The 19,530-nt window shown below is 34.2% G+C and overlaps 1 protein-coding gene across 5 annotated transcripts in view; it reads left to right on the top strand.

The window, feature by feature from the left end:
- Csmd3 (CUB and Sushi multiple domains 3) overlaps positions 1–19,530 on the top strand; it is a 1,165,720-nt gene that overhangs the window by 1,107,564 nt on the left and 38,626 nt on the right. For all 5 annotated transcript variants that reach the window (XM_021216672.2, XM_029547950.1, XM_029547951.1 and 2 more), the window contains 5 exons: positions 220–405; positions 7,009–7,182; positions 9,719–9,901; positions 12,118–12,294; positions 19,337–19,516. In XM_021216672.2, coding sequence (XP_021072331.1) covers positions 220–405; positions 7,009–7,182; positions 9,719–9,901; positions 12,118–12,294; positions 19,337–19,516 — 900 coding nt within the window. The remainder of the gene's footprint in view (positions 1–219; positions 406–7,008; positions 7,183–9,718; positions 9,902–12,117; positions 12,295–19,336; positions 19,517–19,530) is intronic.

The raw sequence follows: 19,530 nt of genomic DNA, 5'->3' as shown, positions 1-19,530 counted from the left end.
TTCTCAGGCATTATTATGATCTCCAAAAATTACTTTTAATTTCTTTGCATGTTTCCATCTACACAGATATCAGACTATTATGTCAAAAGTTCTGGGATTTCTGGGGTCTTTGGTTTATTTGACTAAAATCACTTCTGAACTGAAGTTTTTTAAAAATTCAAGAGATTTATACCTAGGAAATTATCTTATTCTTTAATTTTAACTTTCTCTTTTCTTTAGTGGTAAACTGTTCTGATCCTGGAATTCCAGCCAATTCCAAAAGGGAAAGCAAAATAGAACATGGAAATTTTACCTATGGCACTGTGGTATTCTATGACTGCAACCCGGGATATTTTTTATTTGGCTCTTCAGTTTTGATATGTCAGCCAAATGGACAATGGGACAAACCTTTACCAGAATGTATCAGTAAGTAGATAATATGAATTGTTCCTAAAATATATGTCATGGAAACAATATTCATGTTTATTGCTATACATCAAACTCTACACAGGAAGAAATTACCTTGACTTAATTGTTAGTTATGAAAGGTTAAAACAGGAATGAATAATAGGCAAGTGGTTCGCTATAAGTCTACCATGAGTGTCAGTTCAAGAAAGCTAGAAACCCAGAGTGTACAGTACAACTTACTTAAGCTTAGACAATTATAGACTGTCGCTTTTAGGCAGCTTAGATGGTAGGAGCCTTTTATAGGTCTCTGCATCTTTCAGTTGCTTGGCTGATGTGAATCTCTTTTATCTCTTTGTCTGACAGTTTTTCTTGGCAGTCTTTAACTGTTCATATTTACTTGGGGAGAGGGAGGTGTATAGAATCTGGTCACTTTCAGTTTTTTGATTCTTCAGCAAAAGGAACTTCCATGATAAATAAAATGTGACTCAATAAGTTTCCCTCCAAGATGTAGGTTTTAATTGCTACACAAGAAATATTAATATGACATAATATAATTCTTTGGGTATGGATGAAGGCAGCAGATAATGAGACACAAGTACCACACTAATTTTTAAAATTATATTATTGTTTTAGAGGCAAAAATATTTATATTTTGTATAAACTTTAAAGGCCCCTTGGTCTGACCCAGCACAAGGGAACACCTGGGCCAAGTAAGTAGTGGGAGTGGGTGGGTAGGGGAGCGGGGATGGGGGGGTATAGGGAACTTTTGGGATAGCATTTGAAATGTAAATAAAGAAAAAAAAATAAAAAAATTTAAAAAAGAACTTTTTAGACTTAACAAGTAAATAATCCAATCATATAAACTTAAAACAAACTATTGTTTTATATACCTTATTGTTGATGTGAGCAACTATTGTTTCTTCAGATTACGTGATTTAAAGAGCTCCATTTCTTTTTTTTTTATGTTACATTTTTATTTTCTTTTCAATTTATTTATTTGTTTATTTTACACTCTATATTTTATCCCTCCCAACCCCTGTCCACCCTCCTACTGCTCCACATCCCATATTTCCTCTCCACTCCTCTGTCTCCACATTGATGTCCCGACCCCCTACCCCACCTGAACTCTAAATTCCTTGGGACTTCCAGTCTCTTGAGCATTAGGTGCATCTCTACTGTATGTGTGTTGGTGGCCTCATATCAGCTGGTATATGCTGCCTGTTTTGTGGTTCGGGGTTTGAGAGATCTCAGGGGTACAGATTAATTGAGACTGCTGGTCCACCTATAGGGTTGCCTTCCTCCTCAGCTTCTTTCAACAACAGGGGTCAGCTGCTTTTGTCCATTGGGTGGGTGCAAATATCTGCATCTGGCTCTCAGCTGCTCCCAGGTCCCTCCATTCCTCCCCACTTGTGTCTGTTTTTTTTCTCTCTCCTAAGTGGGACTAATGCATCCTCACTTGGGTCCTTCAGCTTGTTGAACTTTGAGAGTTGTGTGGACTATATCTTGGGTAGTCTATACATTTGGGGGGCTAATATCTACTTATTGAGTACATATCATGTATAACCTTTTGGGTCTGAGTTACCTCACTCAGGACGATATTTTCTAGTTCCTTCCCTTTGTCTGCAAAACCCAGGGTGTCCTCATTCTCAATAGCTGAGTAGTATTCTATTGTGTTAATGAACCCCATTCCTTGTATTTATTCTTCTGTCGTGTGCATCTAAGTTGATTCCAGCTTCTGGCTATCACAAATAAAGCTGCTATGAACATAGTGAAACATGTGCCCATGTGGCATGGTGGGGCATCCTTTGGGTATATTCCCAAAAGTGTTATATCTGGGTCTTCAGGTAGATCTATTTCCAATTTTTTGAGGAACCTCCAGATTGATTTCCAGAGTAGTTGTGCCAGTTTGCAATCACACCAAAAATGGAGGAGTATTCCTCTTTCTCCACATCCTCTCCAGCATGTGTTGTTACCTGAAGTTTTGATCTTAGCCATTCTGATTAGTATAAGTAGAATCTCAGGGTCGTTCTGATTTGCATTTCTCTGATCCCTAAGGACTTTGAACAGTGAAATCTCAGTTTAGTTCTATACTCATTTTATGATGGCATCATTTGGTTTTTTTTTGGTGATTAACTTCTTGAGTTCTTTCTATATTTTGGATATTAGCCCTTTATCAGATGTGGGGTTACTGAAGATTTTTTTCCCAATCTGTAAGTTGTCAATTTGTGTTATTGACTATGTTCTTTGCCTTACAGAAGCTTTCCAGTTTCATGAGTTCCCATTTATGAATTCTTGATCTTAGAGTATGAGCAATTAGAGTTTTGTTTAGAAAATTTCCCCCTGTGCCAATGAGTTCAAGGCTCTTTCTCACATTCTCTACTAACAGATTCAATGTATCAGGTTTTATGTTGAGGTCCTTGATCCACTTGGACTTGAGCTTTGTGCAAGGTGACAAATATGGGTCTATTTTCATTCTTCTGCATACAGACAGCCAGTTAGAGCAGCACCATTTATTGAAAATGCTTCCTTTTATCCATTGTTTATTTTTGGCATCTTTGTCAAAGATCAAATGATGGTAAGTGTGTGGTTTTGTTTCTTGGTCTGCAATTCTATTCTATTGGTCAACTTGTCTGTCTCAGTACCAATGCAGTAATCACTATTGCTGTATAGTAAAACTTGAGGTCAGGGATCGTGATTTCCCCAGCTGTTCTTTTATTTTTAAGAATTGCTTTCACTATTCTGGGTTTTTTGCCTTTCCAGATGAATTTGAGAATTGGTCTTTCAATGTCTTTGAAGAATTGTGTTGGGATTTGGATGGGGATAAAATTTAATCTGTAGATTGCCTTTGGTAGGATGGACACATTTGCTATGTTAATTCTACTAATCCATGAATATGGGCGATCTCTCCATTTTCAAGAACTTCTTCAATTTCTTTCTTGAGAGACTTGAAGTTATTGTCATACATGCCTTTCAATGTTTGGCTAGAGTTACCACAAGATATGTTATATTATTTGTGGCTATTGTGAAGGAAGTTATTTTCCTAATTTCTTTCTCAGCCTGTTTACCATTTGTGTAAAGGAAGGCTACTTACTTATTTTTAGTTAATTTTATATCCAGCAACTTTGCTGAAATTGTTTATCAGCTGGAGAAGTTCTCTGGTAGAATTTTGGGGGTCGCTTATGTATACTATCATATCATCTCCAAATAGTGACACCTTTGTTTTTATTCTTTATCAATTTATATCCCCTTGATATCTTTTATTGTCTTATTGTTCTCACCAACACTTTGAGTACTATATTGAATAGATATGTCTTGTCCCCTGCTTCAAATATGTCTCCATTTAATTTGATATTGGCTGTTGNTTTGCAGTAAATTGCTTTTATTATGTTTAGGTATGGGCCTTGAATTCCTGATCTCTCCAATACTTTTAACATGAAGGGGTGTTGGTTTTGTTAAATGCTTTTTCAACATGTAAGGAGTTGATCATGTGATTTTTTTGTATGTGTGTGTATGTTTGTTTCTACAGTGTATTAAGTTAATGGATTTCCGTACATTAAAACAACCTTGCATCCCTGGGGTGAAGCCTACTTGATTGGAATTAATGATGGTTTTGATATGTTCTTGGATTTGGTTTGCAAGAGTTTTATTGAGTATTTTTGCAACTATATTTATAGGCGAGACTCTTCTGAAGTTCTCTTTACCAGGGCACTTAGTCCTATGAACTTTTCTCTTAGCACTGCTTTCATTGTGTCCCACAATTTTGGGTATTATGTGTCAACATTTTCATTAAATTCCAGGAAGTCTTCAATTTCTTTCTTTATTTCTTCCCTGACCAAGTTATCATTGAGTAAAGGATTGTACAGTTTTCACGTGTATTTACGCTTTCTATAGTTTTTGAAAACCAGCCTCAGGCTATGATAAGATGCATGGTTTTATTTCAGTCTTCTTGTACCAGTTGAGGGTTGTTTTATGACCAGTTATATGGTCGATTTTGGAGAAGGTACCATGAGGTGCTGAGTAGAAGGTGTTTTCTTTTGTTTTAGGGTGAAATGTTCTATAGATACCTGTTAAATCCATTTGGTTCATAACCTCTCTTACTTTCACTGTGTCTCTGTTTAGTTTCTCTTTCAATGATCGGTCCAATAGTGAGAGTGGGGTGTTGAAATTTCCCGCTATTATTTTGTGGGGTTCAATGTGTGTTTTAAGCTTTATTAATGTTTCTTTTATGAACTTAGGTGCTCTTGCATTTGGGGTATAGCTGTTTAGAATTGAGACTTTCTCTTGGTGATTTTTTTCCCTTTATGAATATGAAGTGTCAATACACTTGATAACTTTCGTTAAAAGTCTATTTTATTGGATATTAGGATGGCAACTTCTTCTTGTTTCCTGGGACCACTTGCTTGGAAAACTTTTTTCCATCCTTTTACTCTGAGATAGTGTCTGTCTTTGTTATTGAGGTGTGTTTCTTGTATGCAGCAAAATGCTGGATCTTGTTTGTATATCCAGTCTGTTAGCTTATGTCTTTTTATAGGTGAGTTGAGAGATATTAAAGAGAGATGACTGTTGGTTCCTGATATGTTTATTTTTGTAGGTGGTTTTATGTGCTTGTGACTCTCTGTTTTGACTTGGTTGTGAGATCTTAATAAGGAGCACCATTTCTTAAAACTTGTAGATGTTATATTAGGATATAAGACAAATTATTTATACAAACATTGTGTGTGTCTCTGGGTGTATAATCCACCTTTGCATTAAAATAATTTAATGTATTGGGAGAGATCACAGTATTGGGTAAAAAAGCCTTTTGGCAATGATCTTAAGTTCAAGTATTAGAATTTAATGTATAAAAAGTCAGACGTTGTAGATGTGTTCCATGTACTCCTACAGTGAAATAGAAGAAACAGACAGTAAAATGAGTCAGAATTTCACAGGAAATCTATCCTTAGCAAGGTCACAGCATAGCAGAAACAATAGAGACTTTGACTCTAAGCAATTAGGTAGAAGGAAGGAAGGAACTCATTTTAAACAGGTAAACAGTATGTCTTCTGATCTCTGCACTAGTGCTAGAATGCACACACACACACACACACACACACACACACAAACACACAATTCAAGAGTTATAAGTAGAAAGGTTTGAAGCTAAAAGTGGACATAATTCTGATTCAATTGACAAGTCTCAAATTTACTTCATAGGATATAGAAAATTTTTATAAAGTATTAAAAATGATTGTACAAGTAACTTTTGGTTTTAATAAATGATAAAGTTATATTGTATTCATATTTTATTAATAGGCATTTCTTTTGTTTTTATGAATAAAGTATTAATGAAAAGTGTGGCAACACAAGTCCACTATTAGTGAAACAAAGATTTCACATGTTCATAAAATTTCTGATTCCATGTAACTAATGTACGGATTTGACTGTGGAATAAAATTTATTTTACTTCTTTTAGTAGAATAATTCAGTAATTGGAATAATATACTTACAAGAGCTTTATGACTATATTATTAATATAAAAATACTTGGTTTTTTTGTAGAACATAAAAACTTTAAATCCTTTAGGTTTACTTTAATTTTTATTAGTGATAGGCCTTTGACTTTATTGATTAATATGTGTTCTTGAGAAAGTTTGCTAAATACCAAGCTCATCTTTGAAGTTCATGTCTCATATTGCACATTTTATTTGTTTAGAAATGGATAGCTTTGGATGTTTCTATAAGCTTAATTTAATAGTGAACATACACTAATTTTTAAAGTTTCTGCAATATTTGTGTTTTTTATTTTTCTATGCATAGAAACATTGTGAGTGTCAAGAAATTCTTGAATCTTTTCTTTGTTTAAAATCTCAAATGAATTGGTCCCAGACTTGGAAGTAGATTGTGAATCACAAAACTTCTTTTCTCTATCCTTTTAGTCTCAAAATTCTTCCTTTTAGTTTTGGTAGAGTCCAACTTTTAAGCAAACTGAACTTCCTTCCTTATGTTTTCATTTAGTTGACCTACCTCAGTCTTCTAAATAACTTTTACATCCTCTTCCAGTTACATATATATTTCAAACCAACTATTCAAAGCCATGACTGAATATGGTTATGTTCAGTACTAACACACTTTGTTAATGTAAAATAAATATGGTTGTATATATTTGTCTTACAAATTCCTATTAAACTTATCCTCCAGATGAATGATCTAACCCAATAGTTCCCATAACTAAGACATTCATTTTATGTTTCAGAAGCTAAATTTTATAAAGTAGGCATATATATTTTCTTGAGTCTTTAATATTGAGGATATGTTCATTTTAGTAATATTTAAATTAACCTTTTGACATTGCAACCTAATCTGCCATCTACAAAGTTTCTGGTTGAGTACTGAATATTTTTACATAAAGAAAAAGTAAATAAAATATCAGACTATTTTTTAAAAATTTCATTTAATGTTCATTTTCAGATATTCAGATATTTCAAATATTCAGACTTTGGTCACATGTGGTTTTCAGAGTACTGCCTGGAAAATGCTTTGACATGTCAGAATAGAAAATTTTGTAAATTTTGTAAAGAAGATGATTCAAGTTGTTCGATAGGAGATATAAAAAAAATTTATGTTCAAAATTTATGTATTGTAGTGATTGACTGTGGACACCCTGGCATTCCTCCAAATGCTGTCCTGTCTGGAGAGAAGTATACTTTTGGGTCAACAGTTCACTATTCCTGCACAGGAAAGCGTTCTCTTCTAGGCCAGGCATCCAGGACGTGCCAGTTAAATGGACATTGGAGTGGATCTCAACCTCATTGTTCAGGTACTAGTGGAGTGGAAGGTTGTATGACAAAAATTTACTATGATTTCTATTCTGTACAACATCCTCTAAGGACATCAACTTCCCTTTTAAAAACTTTATCAGTGAAGACTGAAAAAAACATTTATTTGAATGCTTGTAAGGGAATGTGAATCAAAAGGCAAAAGAATGATAATTTTCTAGATCAATGGTTCTCAAATTCCTAATGTAATGACCAATTAACCTAGTTCCTCATTTTGTGGTCACCCCCAGCCATAAAATTATTTTTGTTGCTAATTCATAACTGTAATTTTGTTACTGTCATGAATTGTAAGATAAATATCTGATATGTAGGATAGCTAATATGTGACCTCTACCAAAAAGTCATTCAACTTTGCAAAGGGGTCATGAGCCACAGGTTGAGAAACATGGCTCTAAATGCTAATTCTCAGGTGTGTGTTTTGGATTGGGCCTGTGCCCTATGGAAACAACTAAGTGATTTCAGAATATGTTTCAGTATGCATTCATAATGAGTATATAGATATTCTATTTTAATACATATCAAGTTTAAAAACATATAGGAGTAATTTTTATCAGAATTCATTTCTCTTTATTCTTTATTACTCCACATAGAACATATAAGAAAGTACATCTGAAATTGTTTTAAGAGCCATCACAGTCAATTAATCTCTCTCTTTCTCTCTCTCTCTCTCTCTCTCTCTCTCTCTGTGTGTGTGTGTGTGTGTGTGCTTGTGTATGTTTGTATTATGACTTGTATTTTTATTAGATGTTTTCTTCGTTTACATTTCAAATGCTATCTCCTTTCCTAGTTTCCTCTCTGAAAGTCCCCTATACCATCCTCCCCACCCTTCTCTTTATTTCTAAGGAATACTTACTTAGTGGTGACTTAAAAACAAATTCTAAATACTTTAAATTGAAATGACCAAACAGCCCTTATGATATCTATTTATCAGTATCAAACTTTTTATTATTAATATATTTATTAATATATTTATTCATTATAAATATAGCAGTTGTCTTTAAATTAATGAATATGAAATGTAGGTGTTATTAATAACCAATAAATAGAGTATTTAAAATGATGTGCAACCTATTTTTTCTTTAGCAATTTTATAAAATTGTTAAATATAGAGTAGATCTCTGGTCAGTACTGTTTACGTTCATTGATTATCTAAATATGCTATGTTTTTTCTACAATTCTCTAAATTTACACCTTAATCAATCATTTTACATAATTTAATTTGTGAGGATTATATAGATAATTTCAGGAACAGTTTTACATTGTTTTCTCTTTAGAAGTGAAAAAGGTGAAGCAATTGAGTTTAAATCTTCTAAATCATGGTAGTGATTGTTCGGGGCTTCAAATTTAACCTACAAATTTGTATAATTCTAAAACTTTCTTCCATGATAGTTAGTCTTATCTTTAACTTACTCACAAGTAAATTTCTAGAAGACCAACCATACAAACATCCTCCTTCCCTTTATACAGTATATTAAATACCTCGTGTTGAAGTGAAGAATAAACTGCTGCATATGTTAAACAGTAAATGCATGTAGTAAATAGCATTGCATCATAGGTTTAAAAAAACAAAAGTTTATAGAAAGACTCCACATAGAACATATAAGAAAGTACATCTAGATATTGTTTTAAGAGACATCACAGTCAACTAATTTCTCTCTCTCTCTCTCTCTCTCTCTCTCTCTCTCTCTCTCTCTCTCTCTCTTCTCTCTCTCTCTCTCTCTCTCTCTCTCTCTCTCTCTCTCTCTCTGTGTGTGTGTGTGTGTGTGTGTGTGTGTGCTTGTGTATGTTTGTATTATGACTATGTATACTATAATTGTAAATAGTGATGTAGTGTAGAGAGTGAGAAAGAACTAACACAGAAAGCAAAAAACGAGAATCTTGTGATGAAAGGATGACAGTGATGAGGGAAATCCTATTTGAAGTTGATTCTCAGCTTTTAATTCAAGGTTGTTTACCATCTATTTCTATGTTTTCATAGAGGAAAAGAATCAGTTAGTTGACATCTCTTTGCTGACAGTCATTGCAAAAGGAATTTTAAAAGGGGTAAAATGTAATTCATAGGAATAATTCTATTATGTTGTTTACATCGTCTTAGCTCACAGCAGTTCCAGAAGAGCTAAAAGATAATTATTTGTAAGATATTTCAGAGAATGAACTGTGTAATCACTGAATCTGATTTTTAAAATTTTATATACATTGTCCATTGAGTATATATGTTATCATTTGTACAATTTTTCCATTCTATTATTAACTATATTGAGGGAGTAATAATGATATATCAGTAATTCTTCAGTTATGTCTACAAATCTTAAATTATGAGAATAAAAAAATAGAAAGGATTATTTTATTTGTTCTTTCTCTTCATATGATTATATTCAGGTGGGAAATATGGGGTACATTTCTATTCAGTGAAATTATGTGAAAATAACATATATATAAAATATTGATCATTGTCCAAAATATTGAGCATTATAAATGCATATCATAATAAATTAATTTGAACTATTTTGCGTGCAGGTGATACTACTGGTACATGTGGGGATCCAGGTACACCTGGTCATGGCTCCAGACAGGAAAGTGATTTCAGAACTAAAAGCACTGTACGCTTTGCCTGTGATACTGGATACATTCTTTATGGCTCAGAAGAAAGAACATGTTTATCCAATGGTAGTTGGACTGGGAGACAGCCAGAGTGCAAAGGTAATCTCAAGCCAGAGTAGAATATACTGAGAGCGCATATAATACTTCATTCTGATTATTATCTGCATTGGAGGGGGATAACAACTGGACTGTAAAAATTTTTTAAAAAATAAATAATAATAATAATAATAATAATAATAATAATAATAATAATAATATAAACGTATCTGAGTGTGTCAATGAGGCTATTTCCTGTGACAATAGTAGCCCATGAAAGCTCTGATCTCTGCAGTTGTATGATGAAGCCACGAATAAATGTTTGAGTAGACCATTGAGAGGTGGCAGAATTATGAAAATGACCCAATTTTCTAGGAAGTAGGTATGCAGATGCATAAACTTAAAGAGGGAATATTGGCTCTACTCCTCCTTTCTCCCTCCATGTCACCTACAAGGAAAAATCTTTGCTCTGCCTGTCCCACGACCACAAAGGTACTATCATTTATCATAATTATCTAATAGTGGAATCGTCTGGCACTATACTAAAACCACTAGCCCTGTGAGCCAAAGCAAATCCTTCCTCGTTTAAGTTGGATATGTCAGGTACTCTTTCACAGAAATAAAGGCTGAGCGCTATAATTTGATATCTATTCAAAGTCATGTGGATAATAATAAAATTATTATCTTTTATATCCCCATTCTAAATATATCACATATTATACTTTTGCAGATTACCTGGCAAAATGCATGAACTGATAAAATATTGAAACCTAGTCATTATTGTGCTATGAGAAAATGAACATTATCTGAACACTCATCCTAGTCCTCAGCCTCTTTCTTTCAATTCCTGGGAGGAAAACAAGAGCATTAGCAATGGCATATATTGATTGGGGTCTTTTGAAACCCTCTGACCAACAATCCAAAAGGAGATTTGCTATGCCTGGCATTGGGAATTTTTTTCACATAATTGGTGGCTCTTGGAGGAACATTGTCGTCACAAATCATTCATATCAATCATCTGTCTATCTATCTATCTATCTATCTATCTATCTATCTATCTATCTATCTATCTATGTATCCACCTATGTATCCATCCATCCATCCATCTATCTATCTATCTATCTATCTATCTATCTATCTATCTATCTATCTATCTATCTATCTATCTATCTATGTAAAAACTTCAATTTTAAATAAACATATACTTTCTGGTATTTCTTTCAAACATCACCCCTCTGTCATTCTCCCTCTGTTTTTTCCTCCCTAGGTAAATCTCCACTTCAACACATCCCATTTCCACTTTATAGCATCTGTAAAGTACTATTCTCTCTAAGAACTCCCCCAGTATTATGTTTTCTGGTGAAATCTCATGTGATGTACTCAGATCTAGGGATTTTGAGGGTAGGATTTACAAGTAAGCCAGGACTTCTAGAGTTTGGCATCCTGAGGCAAGGCTGAGTCATGTCATGCAATATAATATTTTCTAATTTCATAGATTTATCTGTAAGGGTCATATTTTTACTTCTTTACTGCTGAATATTATTCCATTATGAATATATACCAAGTTTTCATTATCCACTCAGCAGTTGAATGGCATTTAGTGTTTTCATGTTCTAGTTTTTGTAAATAAAGTAGCAATGAACATGGCTAAGTATCTCTGGAATAGGATCTTAAGTCCTTTAGACTTATTTTGAGGAGTGGTATAGCTAGGTCATGTAGTGTATTTATTTTTATCACCTCTTCACTTTTTAAAGCTATTGCAACATGTGATTATTTATTGAACACTTAATTATTAGAGCTTAATTGCTTTCTATTTAAACTGATCTTTTGATGTGCTCATTTGCCTAAACAGAAATTGTAACATTGAAAATTTTACATATTCTATACAAGAGATTCATGGTTATATACAATGTTTATGTATATGTGCTTAAGAATGAAAACCATAATAGATTCTTATTACTTATTAATTGGTTATTAGGCAAAAGAATTTTTTTTGGTGTTTGGAGGAAACAATCTTTAAACAATTACTTTACAACAGATATAATAAAAATTATAACACTGCTAGCAGTTTAAAAATATTATTTTGATTTGAAATCTAGTAATTAAGCCATAAAAATCAACACAGATTCAACTTGAGTTTCAATTACTTATCAAGATATTTCCCTGCTAAGTTTGGAGAAGTTTAGTGTTTGATAAAGAGACATTAGTCATTCAGACATGGCAGAAGGATTTTTGTTTGCATTTCTTTTAAACATACTCCTTAACTTTTTGTTTCATAGCTGTACAATGTGGTAATCCAGGAACAACAGCAAATGGGAAAGTCTTTCGAATTGATGGTACAACATTTTCCAGTTCTGTCATCTATTCTTGCGTGGAAGGCTATATCCTTTCGGGACCCTCTGTTAGACAGTGCACTGCCAACGGAACATGGTCTGGAAGTTTGCCCAATTGTACAAGTAAGTTTTTCTTAATATTAAAAATTGTCCTAAAAATGAAAATGTATAAAAAAAGTTAACTCTTTGAGATTAAAAGACTATGCATGTTTATGATTAAATTATACACTGATGATTTCAAGAATTGGTAGCCTTACCAAGGTATTACATTGGCTGGAGGAGGAAAGAGGAATCAATGAAAACCAGTCATATTTTATATCATTTAATACAACTTTGTGAATAATTATTATTTACCAGTTCATCAGATTACATTATAATGGATTCAATTTTCCTTTTCCAATCTATCTAAAACCAATATATATTTTGGTGCTTAAAAAGCATAGTCATTATTTGTGAGTACTCACTTTGACACAGAAAGATCTTCTAGGTGTCTTGATGTAGCTCAGTTGTATAGTTCTTTCCATACCCATATGAAACCTTGAGTTTATTCACAAACAATGGAAAGCCAAGATCAAATAAAGAAGCAAGAATGAGAAAAAGAAGCCAGGAAGGTAAGATAAAAGGAAGCCTGAATAGAAAGATAAAGGGAGGATATAAATTTAGTGAAGATCATACTTGTCTAAATATTTTTTGTTTTTCATGGTTTCTCAGAAAAAGTAGGTCCATGCCCAGCAGTAGGTAAGCTATAGAATTAAATTCAAAGGCATTTTTGGAGATTCCTCTATCTCATAACATTGTGTCAGAATCTCTCTCACTCTGTCTCTCTGTGTCTCTGTCTCTGTCTCTGTCTCTGTCTCTGTCTCTGTCTCTCTCTCTCTCTCTCTCTCTCTCCTATAGGTATTTTCACATATACTATGGCTTCAAGTTTTTGTGGTTTTGGGGACTCCTAAGAGGGTGCTCCCCCACCTATCATCCCCCACTTTATCCTGCTCTATCCCCCTTTCCAGGGGCATCAAGTGTTTTGGAATCACCAGACAATGAGAATGAATAACACAAGATGCTTTAAAAGCACAATCAAAATTATTTCTAAGGAGATTTGTTATACCTAGGACATAGTAGTCAGTTGTATCACTAGGATTCATGTGACAGTAGTTTACTATTATAGAAGTAATTGACAACTATTATGAAAATCAATAATGCCAGTTCTGAATGTCAGTTTTCTCAAAACCTCTGGTTTTCTTCTTGTGGATTAAAGATTATATCATATAATCCAGTCTATACAGTTAAATAGCATATAACATGAGCAGAGGACTCTATCGATGAAATCATACCCATAAACAAAACCTTGCCTGGGGAAAAAAAGATATTTGATGCCACAACACATAGCTAAAAATGGCACTCTGATTTTAAAATGCAATGAAGTAATTTTCTGTTTGTTTTGAGAGACCTTATTAAGGAAATACTGGCAATTAAGGAAAAAAAGACAGTGGGAGGACTCTTCCCCATAAAGGAGCATGCCAATTGGTTTTCCATTACCTAATGGAGAGCTCTGAAATCATACATAAAAAGTAAATTACACAGATTGAGGACATTACATGTAGGAATTTAGATGCAGTAACATATGCATACATGTATGTAAGAAATTTAATTAAAAAACAAGCCATGTATTTGACAGAGAACAAGGAGGTACAGGAGGTTTTAAAGGAAGGAAACCAAATGGGGAGACATACTTATATCCCACAAGTTAAAATAATTTTTTAAAATGCAGAAGAAAAGTACTTATTTAAATACAAGTTTTAATAGTGTATCTGTATATTTCCATGTATGGCAGATATATTTACACCTAGTAACTTAAGCACATACTACATACTATGCACATGGAGTTTTGTGAAGAAGAGTATAGGTTAGTTTTCAGATCTAAAGAAGAAAAACAGAAAAATATTTATTGATTTGGTTTCCTTGGAAAAATTTTTCCTTTATTCTCTTTCTCCGTCTATCTGTCTCTGTCTCTGTCTTCCTCTCTTTCTCTAATTCCCTCCCTCCCTATCTCCCTCTTTTGTGAACTAAGATTTCCACTTACAACATGACTAATACCCAGTGCCATACACCCGGGAGGTCTTATTCATGTGAGACAGAGACAGTCCATTCAACAAATCAAGTTGACTGATAAGGGTTCTGAAGCTTTTAATTCCTAGCAGCCAGCAGGAAAATGACCCTTGCTGCTGAATATTGGTCACCATCCCAGAATAATGAAACCTTTCAGAGGTTTTTTTTTTTTTTTTTTTTTTTTTTTTTTTACTTCTTACAAAAGATAGTCCTAAACACAGGGCTAAGAAGGAAATAAATGATGAATAACCATAAAGCAGAGTGAATAAATGCTAAGATATAATCTAATCCCTTTGAAGGAAGGGGTATTAGTTCTCAGTACCTTCACTCTTGGCCTTGGCCATTTTTACTTCCTAGAGGACACTTGTCAAAATCACGGCATATATTTAGTGGTTACTCCTCAAAATAAGCCCTGTTTTGGAGGAAAGCATGTAGTTATTAAACACCTTCCAGAATATTCCAAATGTACAAAACCCACCAGTCAGGAACTATCTGGAACAATATATTAATAGTGTCAATTTTGAGATTAAGCTATTGTCTCTTTGTGAGATTTGAAAAGAATATTGAAATTCAAATTGAGAGAATATATAAATTTAGAAACATTCTGTGACAGATGCATTAACATCATTTCCTTGATACAGTAGTATTTTGTTCTCGTGTTGACAGAACACTTATGTATTTGACATGCCAACAAACACTTCTTGCTGTACTCTTTATAGCAGTGAAGAAGAAATAACACAAAAAATAGTTTGGTTGTACAAAATTAATTGAATGTATATCTGAATAAGGAAATATAAAATATTAAAATGGAGTATTTGGGCCTATGGATGAAGCATGTATAATATTCATAGCATATTCTGTTAAAATTAATTATGTTGAAACTTATGAAACATGTGATATTATGTTTCAAAGTACACAGTCATATGTGCACAAAAGAAGTAAAACATAAATTAAATCTAACATGGCAAAATTAAATAAACTACAACATTTGTACTTTATTTGTAGTATAGAGATAATGTGTTTTAGACTTATTATAAATAGTAACAAATGGAAATCAATTGAATGAAAAGGAATGAGACTAATTCCACAAAATTGATTGAATTTTCTAAAACAATGTGATTTGGTTGGTTTCTTCTTAGACTGGCAATTCAATAACTTCTTTTAAACTTATGAATGCTTAAATTCTATAAACAAATATTTAATCTCTAATGGTGGTACATCCACTATACTATTTTCTGAGGATATAAGAAGATAGAAATGTCAGTCTTGTTATCAATGAGTATATGTGCAGATTTAGGGATTTGGGTAGTTACTGAAGATTTTCTATAGAAAACCCAGAGTATTCACTGTGGCTTATTGATCTCTCTAATTTTAGGGAAAAGCCTCTTTTGGTAATTGCAAGCAAGCTTCTCCTGAATGAATTGACTGGCCAAGCAGGTGCTGTTTACAAAGACTGTTGCTAATGGATACTCATTCTTCCCCTGGCCTTTGCTTTGTTAGGAAGTCAGGGAACAACCTTCTGAAGCTTCTATTGTCAGTGCTCAGAGGTCCTTCTCACTGTTAGGGCAAAACAACCACCCTGTCTTCTCCTGTGGTGGATGCATCTAAGCTCATGTGCCCCCATGCTTGTTCCTTCTGTCTAAGACTCAAATTCAATCTGTAAAAGGTCCTGTCCAAAAAACAAGACTCTGTGATGATTCTGTTAATATCCCCATTAAGAATCTGGGGTAAAACTATGAAATAACTTAAAGGAAAATTAAATAAGTTTAAAGTCTGTTGCCATTTTTATGTGCCAGTAAATTTGGAAGGTATAAAAAGAATTATTTTTGGTAATGTACAGAATTGTTTGTTGTTTTATCTAAATCTGTTTTGTCTTTTTACCATATTATTTTCTTGTTGATATTGATTAGAAGGAACGTTTTCTTGAGAAAAAAATTTAAAATAGAATTAGCTTAAATTTAACTAGTTCGAATCATATGATACTTTAGAAGTCAGGGATTATATATGAGATGTCCTAAGTATTATTTTTCAGATTAAATGTCAATATCCATTCTCTAAAAGTGCTGTAGGCACAAAAGAATATCATTATATGAAAAACTTAACATTAGTTAATCTTAATAGAAAACTATAAATACAGTTTAATCACAGTGTCATGGTGTTTTATTTCTCAACTCAAACTAGGTAAGTAACTTGAATCTTCAAATCCTAGGAAAAGTTAATTTGAAAAGAATGAAAGAGATAGAGGAGGGTAGCCTTCAGGCAAATATCTACCTGTGGAGTTATTGACCCTATTAAAATGAAGAGAAGATTTGGTAATCAGGATGAACCATACTAGGTGATATTTTGTTTACACAAACTCATGAGCATAACTTGCATTTTACTTTCTCTTAGCTGCCCCAAATCTATCAACTAATTTATTTCTCAAATTATTCTTAAGACTTCAAACAATTTGTACTTTTATGACACCATAATACCTATTTTTTTTTCTGAATTAAGTTTTGTGTGATCTCTGCTTCTAAAGTGTTTCTCAAAGCCTTTCTAGTAACAGTTTAAATGAATTAATGTATATGCATATAGCATGGCTAATACCTCATTGTGGTGGATACAAAGCCCATGTTGAATAAGCATTCTGCACTTAGAATTCAGTCCTCATTGGCGACAATAACAGGTCTCTGTCTGTTCAATTTTTGTCTCTTGTAACTAAAGCCCACTGGTACAATGTGCACGAGCTGAGGACTATGACCCATGACCTAGATAGTGCTCTAGTCCATCAGATATTCACAGCCTTGTATTCCCTGCTTTGTCTGGGTTTCCTAGTTCTATTCCTAGGATGAGGCCAGAATAAGAATGGGCACCTTTGTCACTGGTAGATAGAGGTCCTCACCACATTCTTGTCCACTTTGAATGGGGAAGTGGATGCAAATGTGGAAAGTCAGAAATGATACAATAACTAAGGTTCAAGGCACAGCAAATCAATGTCTCACTTCACTAGGCTTCAATACCATAGAGTCTTTTGCCTATATGGTATAGAGGTTAGCTTGGTGTTTTTGTGAGACTCCTAACAGTAGAAATGGTTGTGCCTCTGACTCTTGCCTGCTCTTGGGACTTTTTATTCCTATTGGGTGGTTTTGTTTAGTCTCCATATGATGGCTTTTGGCTTGTCTTATTGTATCTTGTTTTAGTCCTGTTTGCTGTTGTCTCTTGGAAACCTGCTAACTTCAGAAGAGATAATGGAGGGGGAGTGGATCTGTGTGAGAGTGGAGGCTTTGTGGAGCTAGGAGAAGTAGACTAAGGAGAAAATGTGGTTGTAGTTTATTAAAAATAATATATTTTCAATAAAAAAAATAAATAAAAGGTTGGGATTAACAAGGTCAGTTCATAATACCCCTAGCACATTCATTATAAATGGGGACTGAAAATTCTTTTTTTTTTAATTAATTATCAAAAAAAAATTTAAAAAGATAAAAATTAATTATCTTATATATTTATATCCTAAGTGATGCCCTCCCTGCCAGTCCCTCCTCCCAGAGTTCTTCTCCCCACTGAAAGGGTGCTCCCCACCCTCTGGGGGCATCCTCCTTTCCTAAGGCATTAAGTCTCTACAGAATTAGGTGCATCCTTTCCCACTGAGACCAGACAAGGCAATCCTCTGTGCCAGAAGCCACATACAATGTATGCTGTTTGGTTGTTGGCTTAGTCTCTAGGAGATCCCGGGGATCCAGGTTAGTTGACACTGTTGTTCTTCCTCTGGGGTTGCCTTCTGCTTCAGTTCCTTCAATTCTTGTCTACTTTTCCCTAGGAGTCCTCAACCTCAGTCCAGTATTTGGTTGTGCATATCTGTATGTCTCAGTCATCTGGTGGTAGAACCTCTCAGAAGACAGCCATACTAGGCTCCTGTCTGCTAACACAACACAGCATCGTCAGGAATAGTGTCAGGGTTAGGAATCTTCCCATAGGATGGATCCCAAGTTGGGCTAGTCACTGGACTTTTCTTCAGTCTGCTTCATTTTTGTCACTGCATTTCTTTTAGAGAGAAGATGGCCTAGTCAGCCATCATTGGGAAGAGAGGGTCCTTGGTCTTGCAAACTTTACATGCCCCAGTACAGGGGAACACCAGGGCCAAGAATTGGGAGTGGGTGGGTAGGGGAGCATGGNGGGGAGGGTATAGGGGACTTTTGGGATAGCATTTGAAATGTAAATGAAGTAAATACCTAATAAAAATTGGAAAAAATAATTGAAGGCAGGTTGATGATCCCAACTCTCCACTGGGGGCCCTATCTATCTACTGGAGGTGGTCTCTTCAGGTTTCATTTTCCCACTGTTGGGCATTTTGGCTAAGGTCATCTCCACTGGGGACTGCAACTTCTTTTTCTTTTAAATTCTTTATTTGTTATTTTATTTATTTACATTTCAAACGTTATCTGCCTTCCCAGGTTCCCCTCTGAAAACCCCCTATTCCACCCCCCCCCTGCTTCTATGAGGGTGCTCCCCCACTCACTGGCTGGCTCTAGCATTCCACTATGCTGGGGCCTTGAGCCTTAACAGAAACAAAGGTCTCCCCTCCCATTAATGCCCGATCATGCCATCCTCTGCTACATATGCAGCTGGAGCCATAAGTCCCTCCATGTGTATTATTTCATCTCACCTTATGTTGATAATGAGCTGTTTGTTATGAGAAATTTGACTACGAAGAGTAACAGACATATCGTATGCCTTTAGTATCTGATTTTATCTTAATAATTTTTTAAAAAATACTTATTTAGTACATCTATATATCTCTATATCTCTATATCTTTATCTCTATCTATCTATCTGTATGTGTGTATATATATGGTCTAAACAACAATTTTTAAACCACACACACAACATCTGTAGTAAGTTTTTTTATTATAAGACCTGCCAATGTGTTCTTTAAATATGCATATGCTTATGTATTATAGCTAAAAATGAGCATGGTAACTATTTTCCCTACATATATGTTAGAGGTATCTTATGTTCAGTACTGGGTATTAAATATGGGCCTTGTTAACCACCTGTCCTTCTCATTTGATATTGATAGTCATCAGTTGTGGAGACCCAGGTATACCAGCCAATGGATTGAGATATGGAGATGATTTTGTTGTTGGGCAAAATGTTTCTTACATGTGCCAGCCAGGCTATACCATAGAGTTAAATGGATCCAGAGTTAGAACATGTACAACTAATGGCACATGGAGTGGAACCATGCCAACATGTAGAGGTATGTAAATAGTT

This window comes from Mus pahari, chromosome 17 (genome assembly GCF_900095145.1).
Source record: "Mus pahari chromosome 17, PAHARI_EIJ_v1.1, whole genome shotgun sequence".
NCBI lineage: Eukaryota > Metazoa > Chordata > Mammalia > Rodentia > Muridae > Mus > Mus pahari.
Note: the sequence above shows the minus strand (reverse complement) of the source record. Positions and strands in the feature narration are given on the sequence as shown.